Source organism: Phalangium opilio, unplaced genomic scaffold (assembly GCF_054372755.1).
Source record: "Phalangium opilio isolate 3A_F unplaced genomic scaffold, DU_Popi_V2 ptg000113l_1, whole genome shotgun sequence".
Lineage (NCBI taxonomy): Eukaryota > Metazoa > Arthropoda > Arachnida > Opiliones > Phalangiidae > Phalangium > Phalangium opilio.
In genome coordinates, this window is record NW_028324209.1 from 2,783,478 (window position 1) to 2,807,189 (window position 23,712).

At 37.8% G+C, this 23,712-nt stretch overlaps 1 protein-coding gene and 1 non-coding gene across 2 annotated transcripts; one reads left to right on the forward strand and one right to left on the reverse strand.

The window, feature by feature from the left end:
* Positions 1 to 1,438: 1,438 nt before the first annotated feature.
* On the forward strand, positions 1,439 to 1,557 carry LOC149623299 (5S ribosomal RNA). The gene has a single exon (XR_016374939.1). It is a non-coding gene; the product is annotated as a 5S ribosomal RNA (ribosomal RNA).
* Positions 1,558 to 1,729: 172 nt separating this feature from the next.
* LOC149623300 (fibroblast growth factor receptor-like 1) lies at positions 1,730 to 23,052 on the reverse strand. Its single transcript, XM_089853087.1, has 7 exons — positions 22,339 to 23,052; positions 17,780 to 18,036; positions 3,749 to 4,171; positions 3,347 to 3,676; positions 3,165 to 3,283; positions 2,757 to 3,048; positions 1,730 to 2,654 (listed from the first exon to the last, which is right to left on the reverse strand). The coding sequence occupies exons 2-7, from the start codon at positions 17,934 to 17,936 to the stop codon at positions 2,206 to 2,208; spliced, it is 1,770 nt and encodes a 589-aa protein (XP_089709213.1). The 5' UTR covers positions 17,937 to 18,036; positions 22,339 to 23,052; the 3' UTR covers positions 1,730 to 2,205.
* Positions 23,053 to 23,712: the final 660 nt, after the last annotated feature.

Below are 23,712 nucleotides of genomic sequence, written 5' to 3' on the forward strand. Positions count from 1 at the left end.
GTGTGTACAGACTGGTGTCCATGTAGGATGGACAAAGACCAGAGGCTGGTGATGTTAGACAGGCAATGGAGTAATAGCCTGTAAGTGTAATACAATTTTCGAAATTTCCGGAAATTGAGAACACGTTTGCTCCGATTTGCAAACTGCGAACGCGGTCACGTGGGTGTAACAACAGACAGACACACACACACACACACACACACACCCACACACACACACACACACAGACACGTCGAAATTAGAACCTCTCCGTGACATACGTCACTCGGAGAGGTAAAAATCAAAAGCGAGAGATAACTTTAAATTATTAAAATACTTTTAATCTTACATAGTTGCCATATTTTACGCGTTGCCCAGTTAAAGTTTAAAAATACGACCTGGTCAGTAACCTCAGACCGTTTGACCTTTCAAAAGATTATATTTTTGACCAAACCAACACTATTCTTACGTGATGTTGTTAAGAATGTTCCTATTTTACGGATATTAAACTATTTGAGCGAGGGGCAGATCACTTATATTAAATTGTCTACATTATGATTGAATTTTTCTTCGTCGGGTTTTTGGGTGATTCCATTTAGATTTCGGTTTGCTTGATTCTCTTCTTAACTATTCTTTATCTATCTTTAACTATTCTACGAGATTCACCTCAAATATGTGGTGATTAGAAGTACACCATATTCCGTGAAATTCGCCTCAAACTTGACGTGATTATTTCTCAAAGTGATTTACCTCTCGGTTTCACCATTCAATTTGAATATTTATTTTCTAGACGTTATACATGGTCAAAATAGGTGAACCACTGACAATAGATTGCGGGGCTCTTCAAAATTACAATAGGATTCGCGATGATTTTTATGGGAAATGGTCAATCATTCCATTCTGGTCTTTTTAATCGGGATATACCCCACTCTAAACAGAATATCAATAGCACCATATCACACCACACCACCCTTGAACCATCCAATTGATCTCTTCAATATAACAAACCACCCGTTGAGTCGTTAAAGTATAGCACCCCACTCTGTATAATAGGTCCCTGTCTCCCAGTTAAGTTCAACCCATCTCTACTCGGGTGGTCCTCCGAGGATGACCCATCTGTTTACTTAACCAGGAACACTTATTGATCATTGGTGTACATATAGGATAGGTTGTCTTTTTGAGGTCCGGATGGTGGTGGTTTCTGGTGGACGTTTTAGGAAGGAATTGCGCCTCTGGTTATCATTGTTGGGTTTCAAGTGTCTAGATGGCGTCAAGGTCTTCGCTTAGATTGGGGAATTTTATGTTACTTGACGGACGAAATTGATGTATTGAAGTGAAAGGCATGGCGCGTTTGGTAAATGTACCTGGGGACATCGTAATGGGTTATTCTGCCCCATTGACAGTATTGGTTCCTCACTTGAGCGAGATCTTTAAGTAAAGATTGCTAAGGTTAGCTGTCGGCAACGGCCATATCACGCTGAATACACCGGTTCTCGTCCGATCACCGAAGTTAAGCAGCGTCGAGCGCAGTCAGTACTTGGGAGGGAGACCACCTGGGAACACTGCGTGCCGTTGGCTTTTTTGTTTTTACTAGAACCTTTGAACATTCGGCCACAAAATTTGGATTCCTTTACAAACCTATAGGCTTTGAATTTTTATTTTGATAACTTTACCTTCGACCCTTAAGGAGTCCAAATTAACCTTTCGTGACCCCTGTTCTTTGAACATACAAAGTTATAACACCAAAATCTACAAATATTTGATTTTATTCAGACAGACATAATTCAAAACATATTTACAACATCATTTGTTTTTTAATATGAACAGAAATATTTTAAAACCTCAAAAAATTAGGTCTATATATTATTTACAGAATTATACACCCTTGTGTTTTAATTATAAAAAACCAACTCAAGAAGTGTATGGGATTATTCATTAGATTTACCGGTTTAACGAGTCGTCCCATTATTTAAAGGCGAGAATATCACCTCTAAATAAATATAATTAATTTATAAAACATACGTATTTAAAAAACGGTGAGCAATATCTTAGTAAAATTTTAAATAAATATGAATTTTTTTAAAATACCCAAAAAAAATTAAAATATACACTTACTTAAACGACTTTAACTTTAAAATAATAATATTTAATAGTTAATTGATTCGGATTATTACGAATAAATGGTATATTAATTATAATTTTAATATAAATTTAAAACAAAAAATTCTATAATCGACTTGGGTAATATTTGGCATTATGGCAACCACTACTGTTTCCGCTACTCCTGTTAGTTCTGATGCTAGAATTGCATTCTACGCTTAATGGCGGTCTAACGACCGAGTCCCTGTCCCGATCTGTCCTTTTTGGCAATAATTTATGCACAGTTACGTCCTCTAATCCGCAAGGTTGCTCGAGAGATGGGTACATACCACCGTTACCACCAGTAACCCCGTTTCTAAGATGGTGTGGTCCAGGAACCTCTCTTCTTTGAAGTCTTTTACAGTCTTCACCGACACCATCCGGTCTTCTTCTCTCGACCTTTTGCCTTCGAAGACCATATCGTTGCACTGAGGCAATAATGCAGATCATGACGGCAATTCCCAAAACTGAAACGGCCACAGTTATGGGGAAAGGTACCGAGGAAAAAGTCAGACTAGAGTTGTCTTGGTCACTCCCTGAAAAGATTATATTGTAATTAGGGTAAGTTAGTGTTAAAGGTTAAAACGTTTGTAGGGGTTGAAAGAATTTTTAGGGTTAAAGGTTAAATGGTGTCTTACGATGTTTTTGGTGATTGACAACGGTTAAGTAGGCACTCCGGAAACTGTATCCTAAAATGTTGGCACCAAGACAGACGTATTTTCCCGAATCGGACTCGGTGACGTCATTAATGATTAGTTTGTTGAGAAAAGTTCCTCCTGGATTCTCTAAGATGTCCGATGATTTTAGAACGCGAAAGGATTCCCCTTCAACAACAATTAGGTTTTCCTCAACTCCAGTTGAAATTGCGCCCCTACTCGAAATACTCTCCGCGAAGTCCATTAAATCGTCTTTCTCCACGCGTTTTAACCACTGAAAAACAAAAACCATCTTGCAATTAGTTATCTAACCCAATTAGATGGGTGTTTGAAAGATTTGAGAATATGCGATTATTTGTTTTCTTTACGCCAAATAGAATTTAATCTTACTTGAATATGTGGTGGGACATCGCTTCTAATCCGGCATTGTAATGTAGCCGTTGCACCCGTATTAGCCGTCGTATTGATGGGATGTTCACCCGTTAATTCGGGTTTCTTCCTCACGCGATCTACGAGCGTAAAATACAATTAAATAATGTCTAAATTACTTTAGACATAGTTTTGAAACCTACCGACGACTTCAATATTGAAGGTGACATTTTTGGAGCCCATGATATTGTGCAAAAGACACGTGTAATTTCCCGCGTCTTGAGGTTGCAAATCCTGCATTTGTAGAGTCCATCTACCTAATTTGGCACCAGAGGGAAGGTGATAGCTTGTAGATAAAGGTTTAGCCCCACGGTATACTGTCCCTCCTGTTACAACGGGGTTTCCATCCCTTAACCAGGTCAACTGGGGCCGGGGGTGACCCTTTCCTTCGCACTTTAGACGGACGGTGCTACCAACTGGACGTTGAATGACTGGATGTGGGAATTTGGTTATGTGGGTGAATTCTGGTTTACCTGATGAAGAAAGAATTATTTTTAATTATCGATGCAAAGCGTTACGGGGTATTCGTTATATCGATTACTCACTTCTTTGCGGATTTTCCCCCTGTTTGACTGTGGGTTCATCCTCGCTTCTTCCCGGAAATAAATTGCCATGATTAGGGTTATCAGGATCCGATTCTTGACTCTCCTCTTCCGCCTGATCCTCTTCTCCGTCTTTGTCATCGAGGTCCCCCGATTCCAGTACCAATAGAGAGACTGAGACGGTCACCGACCCAAACCCATTGACCGCGCGACACTCGTAATGTCCAGTGTCTTCGGACGACACACTTTTAATCTTCAAAGCACCTTGACCCGTTACCCTTATTCGTTCAGTTTCAATTAAAGGGTCACCTTCCTTGGACCAGTCGAAAAAATCCGCGCCCGAAGCACCGCAACTTAATTGAACCGTTGTTCCCGCGCTGGCCACGTGCCTTAGTTCGCTGCCATGGAGGATTATTTTTGGTGGACCTGTAATCGAGAAAAAATATTTGTAATTTATAAAATCAGAAGAGCGTCCATAGGCTTAAGAAATATTTGATTTTAAGGTCCGGGTAATTGGTCACCTCGCGCGCTAAATTTTTGTGGGTTTTATTAGTCTTTCGTAAAGGAATTTGTGTCCTTTTTACCGGTCCAAATCCCACGTGTCCACCATGAATATTTTTTGTAATATAGAACCAAAATAACGACTCTACATACAGCTATATATCCCACCCCCGCGTAAATAAATTGGGTTTCCAAGGAATGGGATGTTATAGTGATAATTCTCTCAAACACCTTTGTCAGATATAAATCACGGGTATCTCTATAAAAGTAACTATCCCATTTTTTTAAAACAAAACGAGTTAGGAGTTAAGTTTTTATTTCTGCTTTCAAGACAACTATGAAGTTATTCAAATTTAGCGTCAATGTATAACTGTTAAAGAATATGTTTTTTGTTCGAACGTGACTTAGAAAAAGGCGGATATCTTTAGAGTTTGTTTTTGGAGAAATTGAATAATTTCATATGAGTGAAAAATTACTAGCAGTCAAGATCTTCAATTATCCTTATTTTTTTTTTAAGCTGAATCTACCTATTAATCATTATGCCCACGTTTTAAACCTCTGAAATTTATCTGCCTATAATTAAATATCGAGGTCCTACGTAAGATATTATTTTTTTAGAAGAAAAAAGCAACCTTTTTCTCTTAAAGAACTTAAGAAGAAGTTGTTGAGAATACTTAAAAAAAAAGTTAAATTTTGGGCGTTATCTAAGTTGCGCGGTTTATATTATAACATAAGGGGTTTTTATTTGTAAACTTGGTTGCCGAAGCAAATGTCAGTGAACTTGGGGGGCCGAAAGAGAACGAAATCTAATAAATTAACTCATCAAGCCCAGCCAGATTTGGTTGTTGGAAGAAGTTTACTTTTTTTGACTTCGGGGGAGAGTATATGTTATAAGGTAGTTTTGGAAAGGTAGATAAAGAGATGAGGGGTGAAGGGGGTAAGAAATTAATGCATTAAAAAGGTGGGTTACAATCTTATAGGGCGGATTTGGGCCTCCAGGGGCGCTGTTGAATTTTATTTTATTTTTATACATTTTTTTTTTATATTCAAGCACTCGAGTCGTTTTTCAAAAACTTAAAAAATTTCGCCCGCCGCCTCTTCTACAAGTTATACTGTAGGTACTTTTTACGTCTTTATGTATAAATATATGTAATTTTTGTATTATGATGGAGCGAGTCGCGAGGGAGGGCTTATAAATATTAATAATCGTGTCAGTACGTCACATGACGGCGAAAAACTTATGAAAATTGTGTAGACCGGACTTGGATTTCATTTTGGCTTCGACGGATTTCACGATATTTACAAATCCTTAATCTGACTTTTTTATATGACTAATTTATTGCTGTTTAATGAGATTCACGTCTACGGAGATTTCTCCAAAACATTTCACGAGATTTCACCTAAAACTTTCACGCGATTATCCACAAAATACTTGACTTTTCTCCGTCCGAGTTTTCCCGGAATTGTCAGAGAAATATATTGTTTACTAAAAAGTTCAGGGAAATCACGGAAATTTGTGAGGTTTGAGTAAGTTTGCCTTGAAGGGGTTGCTCCAACTAAAATAACCAGTTCCGTAGTTTTTACTCCATAAAACCACTCATGTAGTTGGTAGGTGACCTTGCACTTATAAATATCAGGGAAATATATATGGGAATAAACCTGAAAATATAAGGGAAATCGGTTTTCCAAAACTTGTATGAACCCTGTCCATATTTCACGAGAATTGACAATTATTTCATGGAATTCACCGTCATCTTAAACCTAGATTGCGCGTGACTCCCTCCCAAATTTCACGAGAATATCTGATTTCGAGGCATTATTTTCTTTTCCGCTGCGATTTGATTATCGCCTCCGAGTTACGACTTGTTTATTCCCGGGCCAAAAGTCGCTCCTTAATCTTTCACATTTCTTTAGCGTGTCCGTTTAGAAGGAAATATGTATTTTCTTTTTATTATCGAGTTAGGCTTAGCAGCGTGTGCGAGTCGTCTTGGCGATAATACGCATTGGTATTACGTGAGTCAGTGGGGTTTATTACAATAATATTGAGGTGAAAACGAGGCCAGTGTGTGGCCGTGAAAAAGGGCGGACGTTGAATTTCGGGGGAATGAAATGATTGACGTTGAGTTTGTTTGCAGAACATGACAAGCCATATTTTTTCCACTTCACCTTTGTTAAAATTAATGTCTGCGTTAAGAGGAAAAGTTTTTTCCCCATTTTCTTCCGAAGTTTTTTTTCTTTTCCTAGTTACCGCAGGCGTTGCGTTTGACTTCTAACTTATTGGCCGCCGCTAACTACAAAGCAGAAATTTTAGCAATATAGATTGTCATCGTTTCTTCCTTCTGGCAGATTAAAAGGTAGATCCTGGCTTTCTTAAGCCTTTGGTAGTAATTTTAGGCTGACGGGAAATTTATTTGAGAGGCACATGGGAAATATTTAAATATGTTCAAGAAGTGATATCTAGTTTATTAGGGAGAAGATATAAGGTGCCTAAGTATTCGCGCGCCATAGTCCCAGTCCCCGTTTTCAAAATACAAGGGGGGACGTAAAAGGAGGCCGGGCTATTTCACCTCTCATCAGTCGGAAAATACGTAATTTTCGTCATTCGCGTAGCGCTGACGTGAGTTTTCAAGAACCAATGAGATGCTGGTTGAAATTTAGCGGCGGGGATTAACTTCGGACCTACGTTTGGACTGGAGATAAAGCTGGTATGTGGCGAATTTATACCTTATCCCTAGTAAACTAGATATCACTATTTATCCCTAGTAAACTAGATATCACTATTTATCCCTAGTAAACTAGATATCACTTCTTGATATATTACATCAAGTTGCCCAATAATTTTGCAAAATTAAGATGTTGTTGATTTGTCATGTTTATGCTTTGGGTTATGGTAAACGTTAATTATTTTTCTGTATTTATTTTTCAAAACGCATAATGAAACGTTACGTTTCTTGATGATGTTATAAAATACATTACAACATGGTAAAGACCATTATTGAGAAGTTGTTAATGGATATAGCCAGGTTTTTTTTTTTTCAAATAATTTATTAGTTTAATCGTAAAGGATAATACAGGGTGTTTCTGATAAGTCTAGTCTAGCATAAATTAAGGGGGATGTTCATTTAAACAATTTTGAGTCAAAAATGTTCCATGACATTTTGCCGTCCTGGTCACCGTTTTCGAGTTATGATTGGAATATTTTAAGAATAACCCCCTACATTTCATTAAGAAACTGAAAGACAATTCTAATTAAATTAAGTGGTCACCCAAAATTATAACTCGGACGTCAAAATATCATGGAACATTTTCGACTCAAAATCGATTTCCCAAAGAACATCCTCCTTAATTTATGCTAGACTTATCGGAAACACCCTGTAAAATTAGGCTCATGAAAATATGTATATTTTTTTTATCAACTTGGTTATCTATACCTCATAAATTAGAAACATTCAAGGTATAAACTATAAAATTAAAACGAGCATCTTAAATACAACATTTGAATAACGCCATTTATATCCAATCGAATTTGAATTTCAAATTTTCGTATTATAAATAAAAGTTGAGTAAAGACACGCACGCCTCTAAGGCATTCCTAAACTTTTATAATTAATTTTTCCAAAAAAAAAAAAAAAATAGCATTCTATACTAAAGGATGGCTGATATCCCCCTAGACTTAATTTTCAGTTTAAATTAAATTATTTAACCTCCCTTTAAAGGCGAGTTTAAATGATCAATCACGAAGTCCGTAAATAAAAGAGAGAATTGTAATAGGGGAGGGAGTTCTCATTTTTTTTCTAAGAGGGATTATAAATTTGCAGAAGGGTCTTGTTAACACATCGTCGCCAAGAGAAAAATTACGCGAAAGCTTTTATACAACAGAGGGGAGGGGATAGAGAGAGAGGAAGAAAGAAAGGGAAAAAATTAACATCCAAATGAGAGCCTCGGAGCGAAAAATTCAATATTCCAAACTTGTAACGTTTTTTAAGACTAACCAAAAAGTCTTGGGAAGAAAGATAATAAGAGGGAATGGGATATACGTATAGTATAGTTTTTGGCAAAGCAATTAAAACTGGTTTGACCACATTTTTCGGCAATATAGAAAAGAAAAAATTACGTTTTTTTTTTCTATTTTATTTTAGTTTAGTTTAGTTTAGGCTTAATAAATGAACCTGCCCCTGAAATAGGCGTTCAGTGAAAAACGAACTATCAAATTAGAAAAATAGGTTTAGTACGTCGTGATTTGATTAATTTAAAGATTTAAATTATGACAAAAGTCCGACTGCAAGCGTCACTAAATAAACGAAAATCGTTTAGGCTACATCGAATTGCAAATTTTTCTTTGATTTATCTACAGATTTCCCGACTGTTTTTAGGTGATTTCCTTATAATTTGTTGTGATTTTCAAATTAATTTCGCATTTACCTAAAAATTTCTCGCGAGATTCCCTCGGGTTTCGTGAGATTGAAACAATTCCATGAAATCACCCCCAATTTCACGAGATTCCCTTATTAATTTTTCAATCTTCGTAATAACATAACATCACACTTCAATGGATTCACCCTAAACCAGTTAATTAATTACAATATATTTCATCAATAGATCGTCAAATTTTTAATTATTTTCAATACTTTATTTCAAAACAATGACTGTTCCCTCGCGTAGAACCTGAACAACTAATTCAACTGAATTTAAATCTAATTCAACTCTCGCCAACCGCTACATACGTCGAGCAATTACTTAAATTTCAGAGTTTTCCTGACATAACCCGCATGATGTAGGTACTCAAAATCTTTTACCCAACTTTTCAAACGCATACCTTGCTCTTGAAAAGTAATAAAAATAAAAAAACTCCAAATTCATTTTTTTCCCTTTTACAATTATTAATTGAGCCTCACGTTAACAAGACATTTGGGGGGAGGGGGAGTTAGGGGGACGGAGCAGCTCACGAATTCTTAAGAAGACTGAATTCTGTAATTTTTTTAAGTAAAGAAAAATGAAAAATATAGCGAAAAAACCAGTTTAAATTTTTTTCCCACTTGGTCCCTCCGTCCGCTAATATCACCACGACTGCCCATGTAGTTATTCGATAGCTTTGGAGGACGTACCCTTAAAACGTACCTTCTTTTTTGTTTCGTCTTATTCCATTAAAATTATTCTTTAGGCCCACCCTATTAAGGGGGGGGGCGATACGGGTGGGAGATTTGAAATATATGTAAAATATATATCAAGTTGTTCGCATTGCTAAGTGACATGGACAACAGGTAGGAATTCCAACCGGATATTTCCAATAAATATTCAATTGACCTTTCAGTATGTGGGAAATCGACCCTTAAGATAACGAGGGTTTCTGGTAAAGAAATGTTAAAATGTAACTTTTGGATGGTAAATTAATTTTGTTTTCAATGCATTCATCCGCTTAGCGCCCGGAAAGCCCCGGGTTCGAGACCACGTGGGTGCGGAGAAATTCTTTTATGCTTGTTTGTTTAAATTCGCAACTAAATTAGCTCAAAAAGGGATCGACGTCGTGTATCATGGCGCAGTTGGTAGAGCCATCGAATGCCGGTGCATAAAAGATCAATTTTCGAAGATGGTCAGAATCCCAAGTAGGATCCAAAGTGGTCAGTACCCCAAGTAGGATCTGTACCCAAAGAGGTCAGTACCCGATGAAGTCGTGTCTAATGAAGTTATTTTTTATAGTTAGTTTTTAATTCAAATAAGATTTAGTCAAACGATGCCCAATTGTATTTGTTTCTGCTTTGTAGCATTTGGTATAATTTGAAAGAAATATTTCTAACTTCCTTTAGGTTTTAGACAGTTGAACGATTTTAAGAACTATTCGATATAAAATGAAAATAAATAACTAGCTATTTTACGAAGTGTTTCTTGGGACACCAAAAGACATTTTTAAAGGAAAAAGAATTTTGGAGATAAGAGGAAAAATTAATTCCGACGGAAAATATATACTACCAGTTTTTTCTTCATCTTTTATTTTATATACTTTTTTTGCTCCTCTCTAAGCTCAAGATTTAACGGATTAAAATGGGAGCTTACTAACACCGAATTTATTGGAAGCCGATAAGATTTATACTGTATACGTGTTCGTTCGTACTATCCCATCCATCCAAGCTTGGCCTAAGATTATGCCACGTAGAAAGAAAAGAACTGCGACTTTAACAGCACTGAAAAGTTCAAGGAAAAGTCTACCCAACATAACATTATACCAAGAAGTGATATCTAGTTTATTAGGGAGAAGGTATAAGATGTATCAGCGCCATAGTCCCAGTCACCCTTTCAAAATACAAGGGGGGATGTAAAAGGAGGCCGGGCTATTTCGCCTCTCCTCAGTCGGAAAACACGTAATTTTAGTCATTCGCGTACGTCGCGCTGACGTGCAGGAGTTTTCAAGAACCAATGAGATGCTGGTTGTAATTTAGAGGCGGGGATTAACTCCGGACCTACGCTTGGACTGGAGATAAAGCTGGAAATGTGGCAAACTTATACCTTCTCCCTAATAAACTAGATATTACTTCTTGATTATACCTTAGAACAGCCTTTTTCTAAATATAAAAGGAAGAAATAGTAATAAATAAAAAAAATTATCTCTTATTATTAAAAAATAATTAGCATTTAATTTGTCTTAAAAACGCTAACTACTACTTCCCCGCCATGTTTAGAGGCGTCTGCTAGCCAGAACCCACATGGAATTGGTTCAACCAATCTCGTAGGGGTACGGGATTCTGGCCAGCAGACGCCATCAAACATGGTGCGGCAGTTGTCAACGTTTTTAAGACTAATTAAATGCTAATTATATTGTAATGAGAGTTTTTTTCTGTATTTTCCCTTTTATATTTGGCCTTTCTTTTAACCTATAATGTGTAGAACCAGAAGGGGGATCTTTTCCTTTAACTAAAGACCAAATGAATTTCACGAAAGAAAACCTCCTACAGGATAAGGGACAATTTTTTCTTTCTAATACCTAATCAATTCTACTCAAGCTAAGCCGTTTCAGAATTTTATCCGTCGCCTTTAAATCACTGTAGAGTTTATATCGAGGGGATATCACTCTATAGAGTACAATTTTATTTGTTTTTAAATGTAGTGAACGTCACTATGGCTTCCATCCTCCGTAAAAATTATACACTTTTTTTCCTTAATTTTTTTTTTATTTTTCTTTTGGGGAGGAACCACGTACCTTAACTATAATTACAAAGATCCGGGCTTATCTTCGTGCTTAACGTTTTTTTTTTCTGTTCGTAAATTCTTTTCGTTTAGATAAATATTTTATATATATATATAAAATGAATTAATTTTTATAAGCTATAATTAGCGGTTTTTGCGTAGGTATCTCGTAATCGATCCAATTAAGAGGGACCAATCGCGGCACGGGATTACCTATTTCTAGGCCGTATATATTACATTTTCGCCCAAGAAATATTTACTTTGGGTGGGGGCATATACGATGAATTATGAGATGACTGAGAACTTGGAATTAGCGATATTGTTAAAAAGGATCACGTGGGGATAAATGTTTCATTTTAATTATACAGGGGTGGTTCCGATAAGTCTGTCATAAATTAAGAAGGGATGTTATTGGTTTAGATTTTGAATCGAAAATGTAGCTTCTTTCTCCATTTTGTCGTCGGGGTCACTGTTTTCAACTTAAGATTGGATGCTTTATTTTACGGACGACCCCTTAAAGGCCGACTTCCAGCGAAAAGGGTTCTAGCGAACTGAAAACCGAGCATCAAGACTAACAATGAAGCGACCGTGTCGATTTTCGAAGCCCCGCTGGGTCAAAAGTTGGAAGGGTTCTAGCTAACTGTAAGCCGTGCAATGTGGTTCTAGCGAACTGAAGATGAACAATAGAAATCCTTTTAAATTTATTTCCTCTCGAAGTTTTGCTTTCCCCTGAAGGAAATTCTCTATTGTGTATCTTCAGTTCGCTAGAACCACATTGCACAGCCTTCAGTAAGCTAGAACCGTTCCATCTTTTACCCCCAGCGGGGCTTCGAAAATCGGCACGGTCTCTCCATTTTTAGACTCGATGCTCGATTTTCAGTTTGCTAGAACCCTTTTCAATGGAAGTCGGCCTTTAAATTGAATTAAGAAACTGAAAGACAATGATTTGAATTGATTTCTAATTTCATTGAGGGGTCATCCATAAAACACTATAATCATAACTCGAAAACAGTTATGTCATCAAACATTTTCGACTCAAAATCGTCCAATGAACATCCCCTTTAATTTATGCAGAATTATCAGAAACACACTGTATATTAGAAAATTTATTTCTTAATGTAAACATAACGTGATTTGCGATCGTCTATTGTGATTATAAGAGATCGCGTGGGGAAATACTAATCTTTGTTTTAATTGTAATAGAAATCTGTTTGTTGATGTAAATGTAAACTTAACATAATTCGAGATAGTTTATCACAATGTACGATATCACCTTTACGTCTCATTTTTCTCAGCGATATTTTAATACTTGGGGTTATATAAATCAGGGGTCGAAAACTCATCGATATCTCAGAGTCCTTGGAGTCGTGTTAGACGCGGGAGGTCTTGTTGCAGCTAACTCGCGATTATCATATTCCTTTTGAGGAAAAATATGTCTAAAAATCTTCTTTAATTAAATGAAGGACCGCCCATTTACTTATCCGGTAATCAAATACTCTCCCCCGTGCATGGTGCGGGTTAAAACCATTTTTTAATCTCCCTGGCCAATGTATTAGGTATAAGGGATAAACTTCAGTCACCCTTGGTGGGCATTCGGCCGTTAGCGATACCCACCTGTAGCATATATCATGATGTATACTTAATGAATAATGTATAAAATATCTTGGAAGAATCACCTTTCCTTAAGTTTAAGGTCATTTCGTAGTTTATGTACATAAGCGGACACCTTGTGTGGCATGTTTTCGTAATACCCCTATATCCAACTTCCAAGCACCCCCAGGGACAAATATTTCTTACTGGAATGGTTTTCCTTTTCGAGTATGTACGATTTAAAGGGATACTTCGACCAGGGATAGATTTAATTTTAGAAGTAGGAATGGAGAACAGAGTAATCTGGGCGCGCGTCAAAGTCCCGGACCCCCTTCCACGGGACGGGGGTATGAAAGAAGAGGCGGGTCATAGCTACAGAGGTAAAAAGGAATTGTGTATTTTTCACCGTCCCCGTCAGCAACGTCATCAAAACGTAGTTTAAGTGAGCCAATAAGATAATTTAAACTTTTCGATACGTGTTGGAGGGAGGGGCTGCATAACGGGCTATGAGTCGGACTGAAGTAAATACTAACCGTTCTCCATTCCTACTTCTAAAATTAAATCTATCCCTGAAAAGACCTATAATTTTTAACATTTTAAAGGCAGAGTGGAACCTTTTTACAACAATATTCAAAGTATCACGGTGTCAACTTCTCTTTAAAATCCTTTTTCACTCGCTGAAAAATAATATTTATTCCAAATCACGTCCCGTGCATTTAGTTTATTTTTTTTTTTTGAAGGCAACGCGTTGACTTCAATTGTGGGAATGAACAAGTTTACGGGAACTATGGCTATTTGAAACATTACAATTCAGTCCAATGATTATAGTTCAATTCAAGCATGGCCATGCACAAGTCCACTTTAGTAACTTATCCAACGAAGCGATTCCCACCCGCGACACCCCTATACAGATATGCCGGAAACTACTTAAAAATATATAGCAAAATCCTAACGAGGTTTGAGTGAGCCATTACCCCCTATATTAATATCATTTATGTCCAGCTATACTCTGGTATATGCGTTTTGTGACTTTGTTTAAAAGTTTGCTTTTGGTCTTGGGTTGATTCCTGAATATACTGTATATAGATTAGACAGTTGGCGTTAAAAAATTTCGAGTAATTGGATAGGGGAATAGTGCTCTGCCTTGTTTCAAAGGGGGTTAGTTTCGCAGCGCGTGTCAGGCAGCTCGTTAAAAAGGAACCCAAATTCTACTCCCCATCCCCTCACTCTGTTCTTTTATTTTCGTTACTTTCGGAAGTGCGTAAAAACCTATAGTATCACCCTACGCGTGGGACCTAGCAATAATATTTATCCCTCGTTTGCGTGAAGAAAAATGGCCCTGTTCGTACCTGAAACGTGCCCCTTGCAAAGAATTAAAGGATCAGGAATATATACAGTTAATAGGAATCTTTGTCTCCCCTTATGCGGGTTTTGTGGGCCGAACTTGAGTACTTTCCGTCACGCCTTATAATTGTGACGTCTTTCTATAGTTGTGATTTCATTGGTTGGTTTGCGACGAGGGTCGGAAGCTTAGGAGAAACTTTCAAAGCTAGAACACTCAGTGAAGCCTTCTTTAGACGCTCTTTGGTCATACCAGGGATAGATTTAATTTTAGAAGTAGGAATAGAGAACAGAGTAATCTGGGCGCGCGTCAAAATCCCGCACCCCCTTCCACGGGACCGGGGGGGGGTATGAAAGAAGAGGTGGGTCATAGCGACAGAGGTAAAAAAGGATTACGTATTCTTCGCCGTCCCCGTCAGCAGCGGCATCAAAACGTAGTTTAAGTGAGTCAATAAGATAATTGAACCTTTTCGTTACGTGTTGGAGGGAGGGGCTCTATACTGGGATATGAGTCGGACTGAAGTAAATACCAACCGTTCTCCACTCCTACTTAATCTATCCCTGGTCATACATAATGATTTGTCTAACTCTTCCCACAATATCCGCCTAACTCTTCCCACAATATCCGCCTAAATACGTTGAGAAAATGGCTACGCAGTACGCAATGATTTCTACTAGCTTTATGCGTTCCTGATGAAATGGATAAAGGTCCAAAGGTTTGCGGTGCTGTTTAGTATGAACGGGACGTCGATATCGCTTTTATAGTTTACCCTACCGTATCTTAGACACACAAACGAGATTCCCCGTCTTCTTTATATCTTCACCCTTGTAAAATAATCTAAACTCGATCTTGGCGAAGTTAAAACGCACCGATTTGTTTGCGTTGATTGAAAAGTAACAGAGGTTTTGGGGGGAGTTCTTTTTACTCTTCTTGAAGTTTGTGAAGTTTGTTGAAACAAAAGTGACACTATCCGCTGCCTCGCCTCGCAAACTATTTTTACAGCATTCTTTTAATTTTAACGCCTCCATTTTCTTATCGTGACGAATATCAGATTCAATTTTCTGAAGTTTTAAGTTTAAGAAGAGTACAAAGATGAAATGATAATAGCTAAAAGTCTCAACTTTTATTTATAGTTGGTATTATCTTATGGTAAGAGATTCATCCCTGAAACATAATACGCTTAGCTTAAATTGTTCACTGAATTTCAGCCATTTAAGATAAAGCTAATGTTTATCTACGGAGAATGGAATAAATAACGTATTAAGCCTTTTTCTCTATTGGTTCTATTTACGTTTTGATGGAAATTTTGAAAAGCCAATAGGAATTTCTTGTTTTTGACTTTTTTCTCGATAAAGCGGGGGAAATTAGTCTTGGTACTTGTCAAAACGATTACAATCTTAAGGAAACTTATGGTTCTTAATGGAAAAATGAGGTCTAACAAGCAAGCCAGATTATTGATAAAGGAAATAGTTATTTTTAAACTTTGCATCCTTGGGCTCGCTTATCTCACGCTGTATGTGGTTAAAAAACAAGTCCCCGAAATCCCTGTGACTCACAAATGAACTGTATTAACCTTACTCTAAGCCTAACACGTTGGGCGGTCAGAAAATAGAGAGTTTAAGCATCCCCTATACGCGTACGTGTAGCCACCTTTGACAATGCATTGGTCTAATGCACTGTGGAAGGTAGCTACACGTACGCGTTTAGGGGATGCTTAAACTCTCTATTATCAAGATAAAAAGTTCAAATTCGGACATTTCTCTTTAAAGGGGTTGGGGTAAACGGACTTATAACTCAACTCCTTCCCTTTTCGGGGGCATGAACCCCGAGAGAAACCCCACCGTTTTCTTATTATTTTCCTACATCCTTCTGTTGCTGCTGCTGTAGTAGCGGGAATTCAGAAACCCCCGTCGTCGTACTTATCAGCTTTAGGGTCCCGGAGGAAAACTCTTCCCCAAAATAGATTGTTTCCCCTTCTTTTGAAAGACATCCTTTTGACGCACTGGGGTATCAACTTAACCCTAACTATGTCCCCTTCTGTCAGATTAGACTGTTTCCTCGTGATGGTGGCAAGCTTTGAGATACCCCAGGTCAAGATGGTAACGTTAACAAAAATATACCGGTGCTTAGGATATACTCCCGTTTTGGGATGGGTGATAACGATCCCCTCGCTAGTTTTTGGGGTAAAAATATGGACCAGGGAGATTTAGTATAAGAAGTTGGATACTTTTTTATATTGGTCGAACAAACAACGGTGTTTTGAAGCTAAATTTCTGGGAAGTGTCCCGTCCCTCGAGTTAGTTAGTTCTGGGGTTTTAGGGGTCCCGTTTGGAGAACAGGGGAAGCTCGTGGGGTCTTCGTCTTTTCCTTGGCAATGACTATCCATCACTTCTTGCTTGTGAAAGACAAGACTTTGTATGTATAACCCCCGTCAGATAGACTAGAGGCAGGGATATGCCTTTCGTTGTGCTAGGGAGTTTGAATATTTAAGGTATACTGCCGTGGTACGGTTATAAACCATCTTGAAATAAAAAAAGGGAAAGAAATCTTGAAGACTAGAACCACCCCTAGACAGCCCACTATATCTTTTCTGGTACTGTTGTTGGCTTCTATCCTATCTTCTATTGTCATTACTATTTATTTCCACCAAGAATGTACTGTAGTGACAAGATATTCATAGTAGATTTGGTTTTACCAGAAAATCATAACCTGAAGACTGAAGTTTATATTTGTACTAACAAGAATACATAGAGCTATATGCGTCCCTGGTGCTAAAAGCCCGTTAACTTCGGCTAATGCAAAATTAAGGGGATATTCTTTGGGCGATATTGGGTCAACAATGTTCTATAACATTTTGCCGTCTGGGCCACTGTTTTCTACTTATTATTTTCAAGAGTGTTTTAGGGATGACCCCTAAATTAAATTAGTGAATACGGTCGCGAGGAAGAACTAATGTTTGTAATAATGCACTTCCCATCTTGGAAAATGCTTTACTCGACGGCATACTTCAATTTATGACCTTTCTGAAATTCAACTTAGCCTCGAGGTTCACCGCGCTTTACGATTGGGACGAACCAAGCATATCCCGAAATAGCTATGTGGTTGTATACGGAGGTTTTACCTATTGGTTAATTTATAACCCAACACTCAAAAGAAAAAAAATCCAACCCTCAATAGGATAACAAAAAGCCATCCCAATCTTTTACAAAAGGGTTGGACTTTTTGCATTTGCCCCTCTTTTGAAATCGCCCAAGAAGGTGATCATTATTTTTCCACCTTTTTTATGTGAAAAGTCGGAAATCTCAAGGTGTGGTTTTGGTCAATCCCACCATCACACAAGAAGAAGGGAAGCTTTCGATTCCCTCGAGAATATTTCTCGGATTCTTTTTTTAAACACGTATAAAAGAAAATGTAGTACTCACTTTGACTGTTGCTAGAATACGCCGAGGATTTAGGTTCGGACGAATGAATCCTTTGTAGGAGACCACTGGTCAACAGGAAGGTTACCAACAAGAGATTTGACACGGGGTTTAAAGTTTCCCTCAACCACCACACCCTCGATACGTTCACCTCCCACATTATAAATAAATGGTTCACATGGGCTCTTTTCTTTGATACTTTTTCAAGATGTCTCCTTGACACACGCGAGTATCACGCCTCCATCTAAAAGACCACCAACCTATATAAAAATATAAGGAAAAATATTTAAATTAGAAATGAAAATAAGCGTGTTTTATCAAACTATAAAAAAAGAAAGTCATCAATCTGGCTGGACCCCTAACGAGTAACGAGCAATTAATCTTAAGTATTTTTGCAGATTCTCACCAGCTCTCATTAGTGACGCTTGCCTTTCATCCCCCAGTCCTCTCTCTCTCTCTAAAAGGCGTTTCACCGCGTTATTACCAAGTCATAAATATGTAAGCCTTAAAAGAGAAACAAGTTGCGGCGTTTCACCATACTTAAATATACCCTACTTGAAATTTTAGGTAACAGACAGCTTAAGACAGTAATATTATAAGACAAGTGCTTTTTTACAGGTTCTTATAAACCATATTCTCTCCCTAAATTTAACATAAATTAATTCTTAATCGTCTCTCTATGGGAAACTCGAGTGTTTGAGAAATTTAACGAGACGTTATGATGAAATTTCATCGCCATATAAATTTATTGGTAGAAATATTTCTTGACGATTTTTGAATAACCTAATAAATTCATGGCTGGATAAACTCGAGAACGATTTAAAATTTCTTAAATACGATCCCCTTAAAGTCCAAAGGGTGTGAAAGGGGGGGGGGGTTTAATATACTCGGTAGTTATAGTATATGCACACCCCAATTCCAAACTTATCCATAAATACCGCGAAATTTACGCAGTTTCAAGAGTAAGATGATCTTCTTTCTGGGAAACCGTTTTTTTTTAATTCGCTAGACCATTAAATTATCCACGCTTTAAACTCTAAATTGTAAGTACGTGCCGGAATATAATTAAGCATAAAATTATTTAAATGTAAGAAGTTTTTTTTTTTTTATTTTCCAAACTAAACCAGACGCGTCTCTTTTAATTTCTCGACCTTTGAATTGAGGGAAGTTTGCTGTTATTTTAGCAAATGAAAAAAGAGCCCAAAGGCCCAAAACCATTAATTTTGTGATAATATTATATCTACGGTTAGGTAGATTCATTATCAGTTAGATTTGATTTCGTAACCTAAGATTATTCTTAAGATCTAGTTAAACAAATCGGCCTCTGTGCTGTGCCTCTCTCACTCCTAAACGGTAGCTATTGCCTCATAAATCTGTCTGGCTGTGATTATAAGTTCTCCTTATACACGTTTTGGGTAGATTCCTAGATTTTAATCTCGATTTTTTTTTTTTTTTTTTTTTTTGCCGTGAAGGTAATGTTTGTTCTTTCGTGGAAAGTTTTTTTTTTCCTCCCACCGCGAAGTTTACGGAAATCAACTCTGGCACTTGAAGCTTATTTTGATTAATACTGCATATAAGCCCAAGTTTTGGATAAAATTTCAGATACCATAAATACCCTGAAGGGATTTCGCCTTAGATTAATTTGGTATATAGTTGCATTTATGCATTCAAAATTTTAATTTCTTGGTTCTTGTGTGTTTTAACATAAGCGATAAGAAAATTGCTTCTTAAAGCAGGGTTCGTACAAACCATGGCAAATCTGGTTTCAAGGAAATAAATTGTTTTCTAAAACTTCAGGGAAAACTTTGGGAAATTTACTTTTTTAGTAAAACAGGGTTGCCAAGGGTCATTGAAAACCTGGAAAAGTCAGGGAATTTAAAAATGGGCCGAAAATGTCAGGGAATTTTAAAAATTTCAGCAAAGTCAGGGAATTTGATTTTAGTGGGTAAAATTTCTGGCGATAAGTCTTTATTGCATCCTCTCTTAACACAGAAAATTCTAGAGCAATCCTTAAAAATGTCTAGAATTGTTTTTATAAAGTAAATGCCTTTAAAAAATCTCTTAGACTGTTATTTATAGTTAAAATGTTACTTATACATTGGAAAACGTAATGTAGATCGAGTTTATTTAATTATAAGCACTTAAAACGTGCTGTAAACATTCACACTTTCGGCCTAAAAAGGTCAGGGAAAACCTGGAAAAGTCAGGGAATTTGGTTCTGAAAATTCCGTGGCAACCCCTCTATGCATTATAAAGGGACCCACCTGTAAATAAGTCGCGAGTTGACTTAGTGTGGATATCCCTTCCTAGACCAAGCTTAAAAAAAAAAAAAGTCAGAGAAATCAGGGTAATTTTTGGGGCTAAAGTAAGTTTGCTCTGAAGCAGTTCCTCCACCTAAAAATAACCCTCATGAAGCTATTACTCGCGGTTATTAAGTGGCCTTGCACCTGGAAATGTCTGGGAAATATATGGGGAAAAACCTGGAAATATCCTGGAAATCGTGTTTCCAAAAGTTTGTACGAACCCTGCTAAGGACTAGTGAAACACTACGTTGCGCGTGATTTTTGACGGCCTATCCAGCGCCATGAATTTCAGTGGGTGACATCACAGTCTGGGGATGCTAGCTTAATCCTCCAGCCAAATGCAAATAATAAATTGTCAGCGATTTATAGTTAGACACTAGAGTGGGGGCCTCCGAGTCCTCGAGAGACTCAAAGCCCTGCCTGATCTCCTTTTTCTCAAGACCCTTAAAATTCGACCATAGAATCGTAGATTATCCAGAGTTCGAGGGGTTTTTCAGGGGGACTATAGACAATTCATGGACGCCAGAAGGAGCCTTTAAGATTTTTCTTTTAGAAAAATGTCCATGGTCTGTAACTCAGAAGATTGTAGTGGATAGTTATTTAAACACTGTGGGATATACGTTTCCCACTCCGGGATATATTTGGTGCCGTTCAAGTACTACTTGATGGCCTACAACCGCTGTACCATGGGTGGGAAATGGGGGAGAAGTGTCTTTTCGCGACATGGTCATAAATTGGTCCGGATTTCCAGAAGAAAAAGGAAATACGCCAGTGGGTTTCTTTATTTGGGCGAGTTCAGATCATACTGAAGAACACTCGCATTGTACCGTTCAAGGGGGAGTTTTCAAAATACAAGAAGTAAAGACCTTACTACCCTCGATTGTCAACTTGATGCAAATGCGAACTTGTCTTAGTTTACCCCCTGTGGCGGTTTTTTATCTGTCCGAATGAACTCTGTCTTTCCCGAACTTGAACTATTTATTATTCGACTTTTTTAACCGAAAAACCAACCGGAGATTATTCTAGTGGTACTGAAACTTTCTTTCGAATGCTTAATTTAAGATTCTGCTATTCCTTCGTTACCAGAAGTATATAAAACTTCTCTTCGAGAGAAGTGTACATGATTGTTCCCAACAACCCTTAACATTTGGGGCAAGGTTACTAAACCGAATCACATACGTGATAAATAGTTCCCTCATCATTACTTTAACTATTTGCCAAGGCGAGTTTGTGGATTTTTGTCCCATGCCAAGACGAGGTTTGTGGCTTGATTGCTGATGATTTAGCACCTAACAGTTTTAGAATTCACCCCACGGTGAGATTCCCATCTGAAGTTTGATGAGCAGGAGAGCACACCAAAAGGGTGAGCCTGGGAAGAATCACGTTACATGAAGAGGATACAGAGTGCCATCCTTCTTCTATTATCCCCTTCTGCTATAACTCTACGCAATCGTATAACGTTTACCTTGGAGTACTTAAAGATAAAGAAAAGGCAGCTAAGGTCATCTTAGTTTGACCCCAAGCTCTCGCGGAATCGTGGTTAGCGTATTTACGCGCCTGTAATGAGATTAGCGAACTAGTCCTCTCCCTTTTGCCCGAGCTTGGAGTTCAATTTGATTTTTACGATCGGTTAAGGTTTAAAAAAGAAATTCCCGGGAATCGTACTGTTTCCCTGATTTTCGCTGAATTTTTAACCTGTCAGGTGACGTGACCCTCTTATGGTTTGTAATAAACTTATCGGGTTTTTTGGTTTAACTCGCGGAGATTAAATTTCGATTCGTACTTAGGGTTTAAGGGGTAAAGGGGAGGAGTTGCGTCTTTTAATAAAATTACGAGCTGAAGCTGAAATTACGCCGATTTACGTGATAGGTCACGATTAAGTTTCTAGGGCTTATTTTGTAATTTTTACCTATGGAGCGTTGTACCAATTTTAAAGAGTAATTTTCCAAGAATCGAACCAAAAATGAGGGAACTTGCGTTTAAAACCTTATATACTAAAGTCTCAATATTTCAAAACTTTCTTTATAACAAAATAATTAAGTGAAGCCCCTTTCAGACAATGAAACTAGCTGACTCAAAAATCTGATTGAGCTCGTATAAAATGTTTATTGAGTATTCGCACGACCTTACAAGTTTACTCATCTAAAGTACATTAATATCCCATTAAGAAAATTATTCAAAATGGGAGAACTATTTTAAATGAACTCGAATTAAATTACTTAAATGAGATTACGGAAAAATTTGAAAATTAATAATTACTTTTTCAATCAAAGCGATGATGTTCGATCGTTTCCTTCATATTTCATCCTCTCAAAAAAGTTCAAAAACCAACTTGGAATTCCCGTCTGGTCGTTTCAGTCTTCAAATTAAAATAACAGTTTGCGTTTTTTTTTCCTCTGGCTTCTGCTGTCCTCTAAAACCTCGAGGATCAATCCAAAATCGAAAGACTAAACAAACCGATCCATTAGCGTGTTCACCCTCCTCATCCGTTTTCTAGTAACCGGAGACGGTCCACATGTTGAGTTTTGTTTTTTTCTCTCTCGCTCTCTCTCCCTGTCCAGTTTCCAATCACCGGCAGACTATAGTCAGGATGAATTGAGTATTTTCTAGTTAAAACACAAACTGGTGGTGCGGTTTTAAAAACGAGATCAGCGGGGAGGTAATTCGATCTTTCTTCATCCGATCAGAGGAGTGTTTTGCTCCTCGAGTCCTTGGTGGGACGCCTGAACAGTTACGGGATGGTTAGTATTTACACGAATGTCCGACGTAGAGCCGCGTTACTACTGGCACGCGGTGACGGGGAGCGCGGGTAACTGGCGCTCCGTTCTTCTCGCTGCTTCTAGCGAGTCTGAGACTGAGAGACTTCTCTCTCTTTCTGACAAGCTTGATCTCCGATGGATGGTTGGTTTTTGGTGGACGGAGGTTCTCCCTACAAAACTTACTTAGCTGCTGTGTTGGAAGAAAATCAGTTAACTGAGTTTTTCCCTCTTTGCTGCTCTTGGACGGGACCCTCTCTCTCTCTCTCTCTCTCTCTCTCTCTCTCTCTCTCTCTCTCTCTCTCTCTCTCTCTCTCTCTCTCTCTCTCTTCCTCCACGCCTCCTTCTTCCCCCTTAGTCTTATTATTATTCTTTTTATAAAGTTGCTTCGGTTCGGCCCTCGCTCATTTTTCAACTATAAGCCAGAATTTACCTTCCCTCCCAACCTCTTCAACGATTTTTGGGGATAACGTTTAACTTTAATTTTGAGTGGGTTTTTTTGTTGATTGGAGTGTTGTGTTCCTAGTTTTTGGTGATAAATTAGGGTAACGTTCTCTTAAGGGTTTTTGCCAGGCTGTTTACTAGTACCAATTTTTAATCGAGGGGCAAGTCACATCTACGAAGCTTACGTCAACCTAATTTCAGAATAGCCAAAGTTATACATGATTTTGTTTAAATATTTTCATAAATTTTGCATTATTTGTTTTCATGTATTTCCCTGGATACCTTAAGGGTTGGATTATGAAATCTAAGCATTTCACGAGATTTCGCTTAGTGGTGTGCGAGTACTCGATAAGAGTCGAGTATTCGGCTCGATACTCGATAAGAGTATTCGGCTCGATACTCGATAATAGTATTCGGCTCGATACTCGATAAG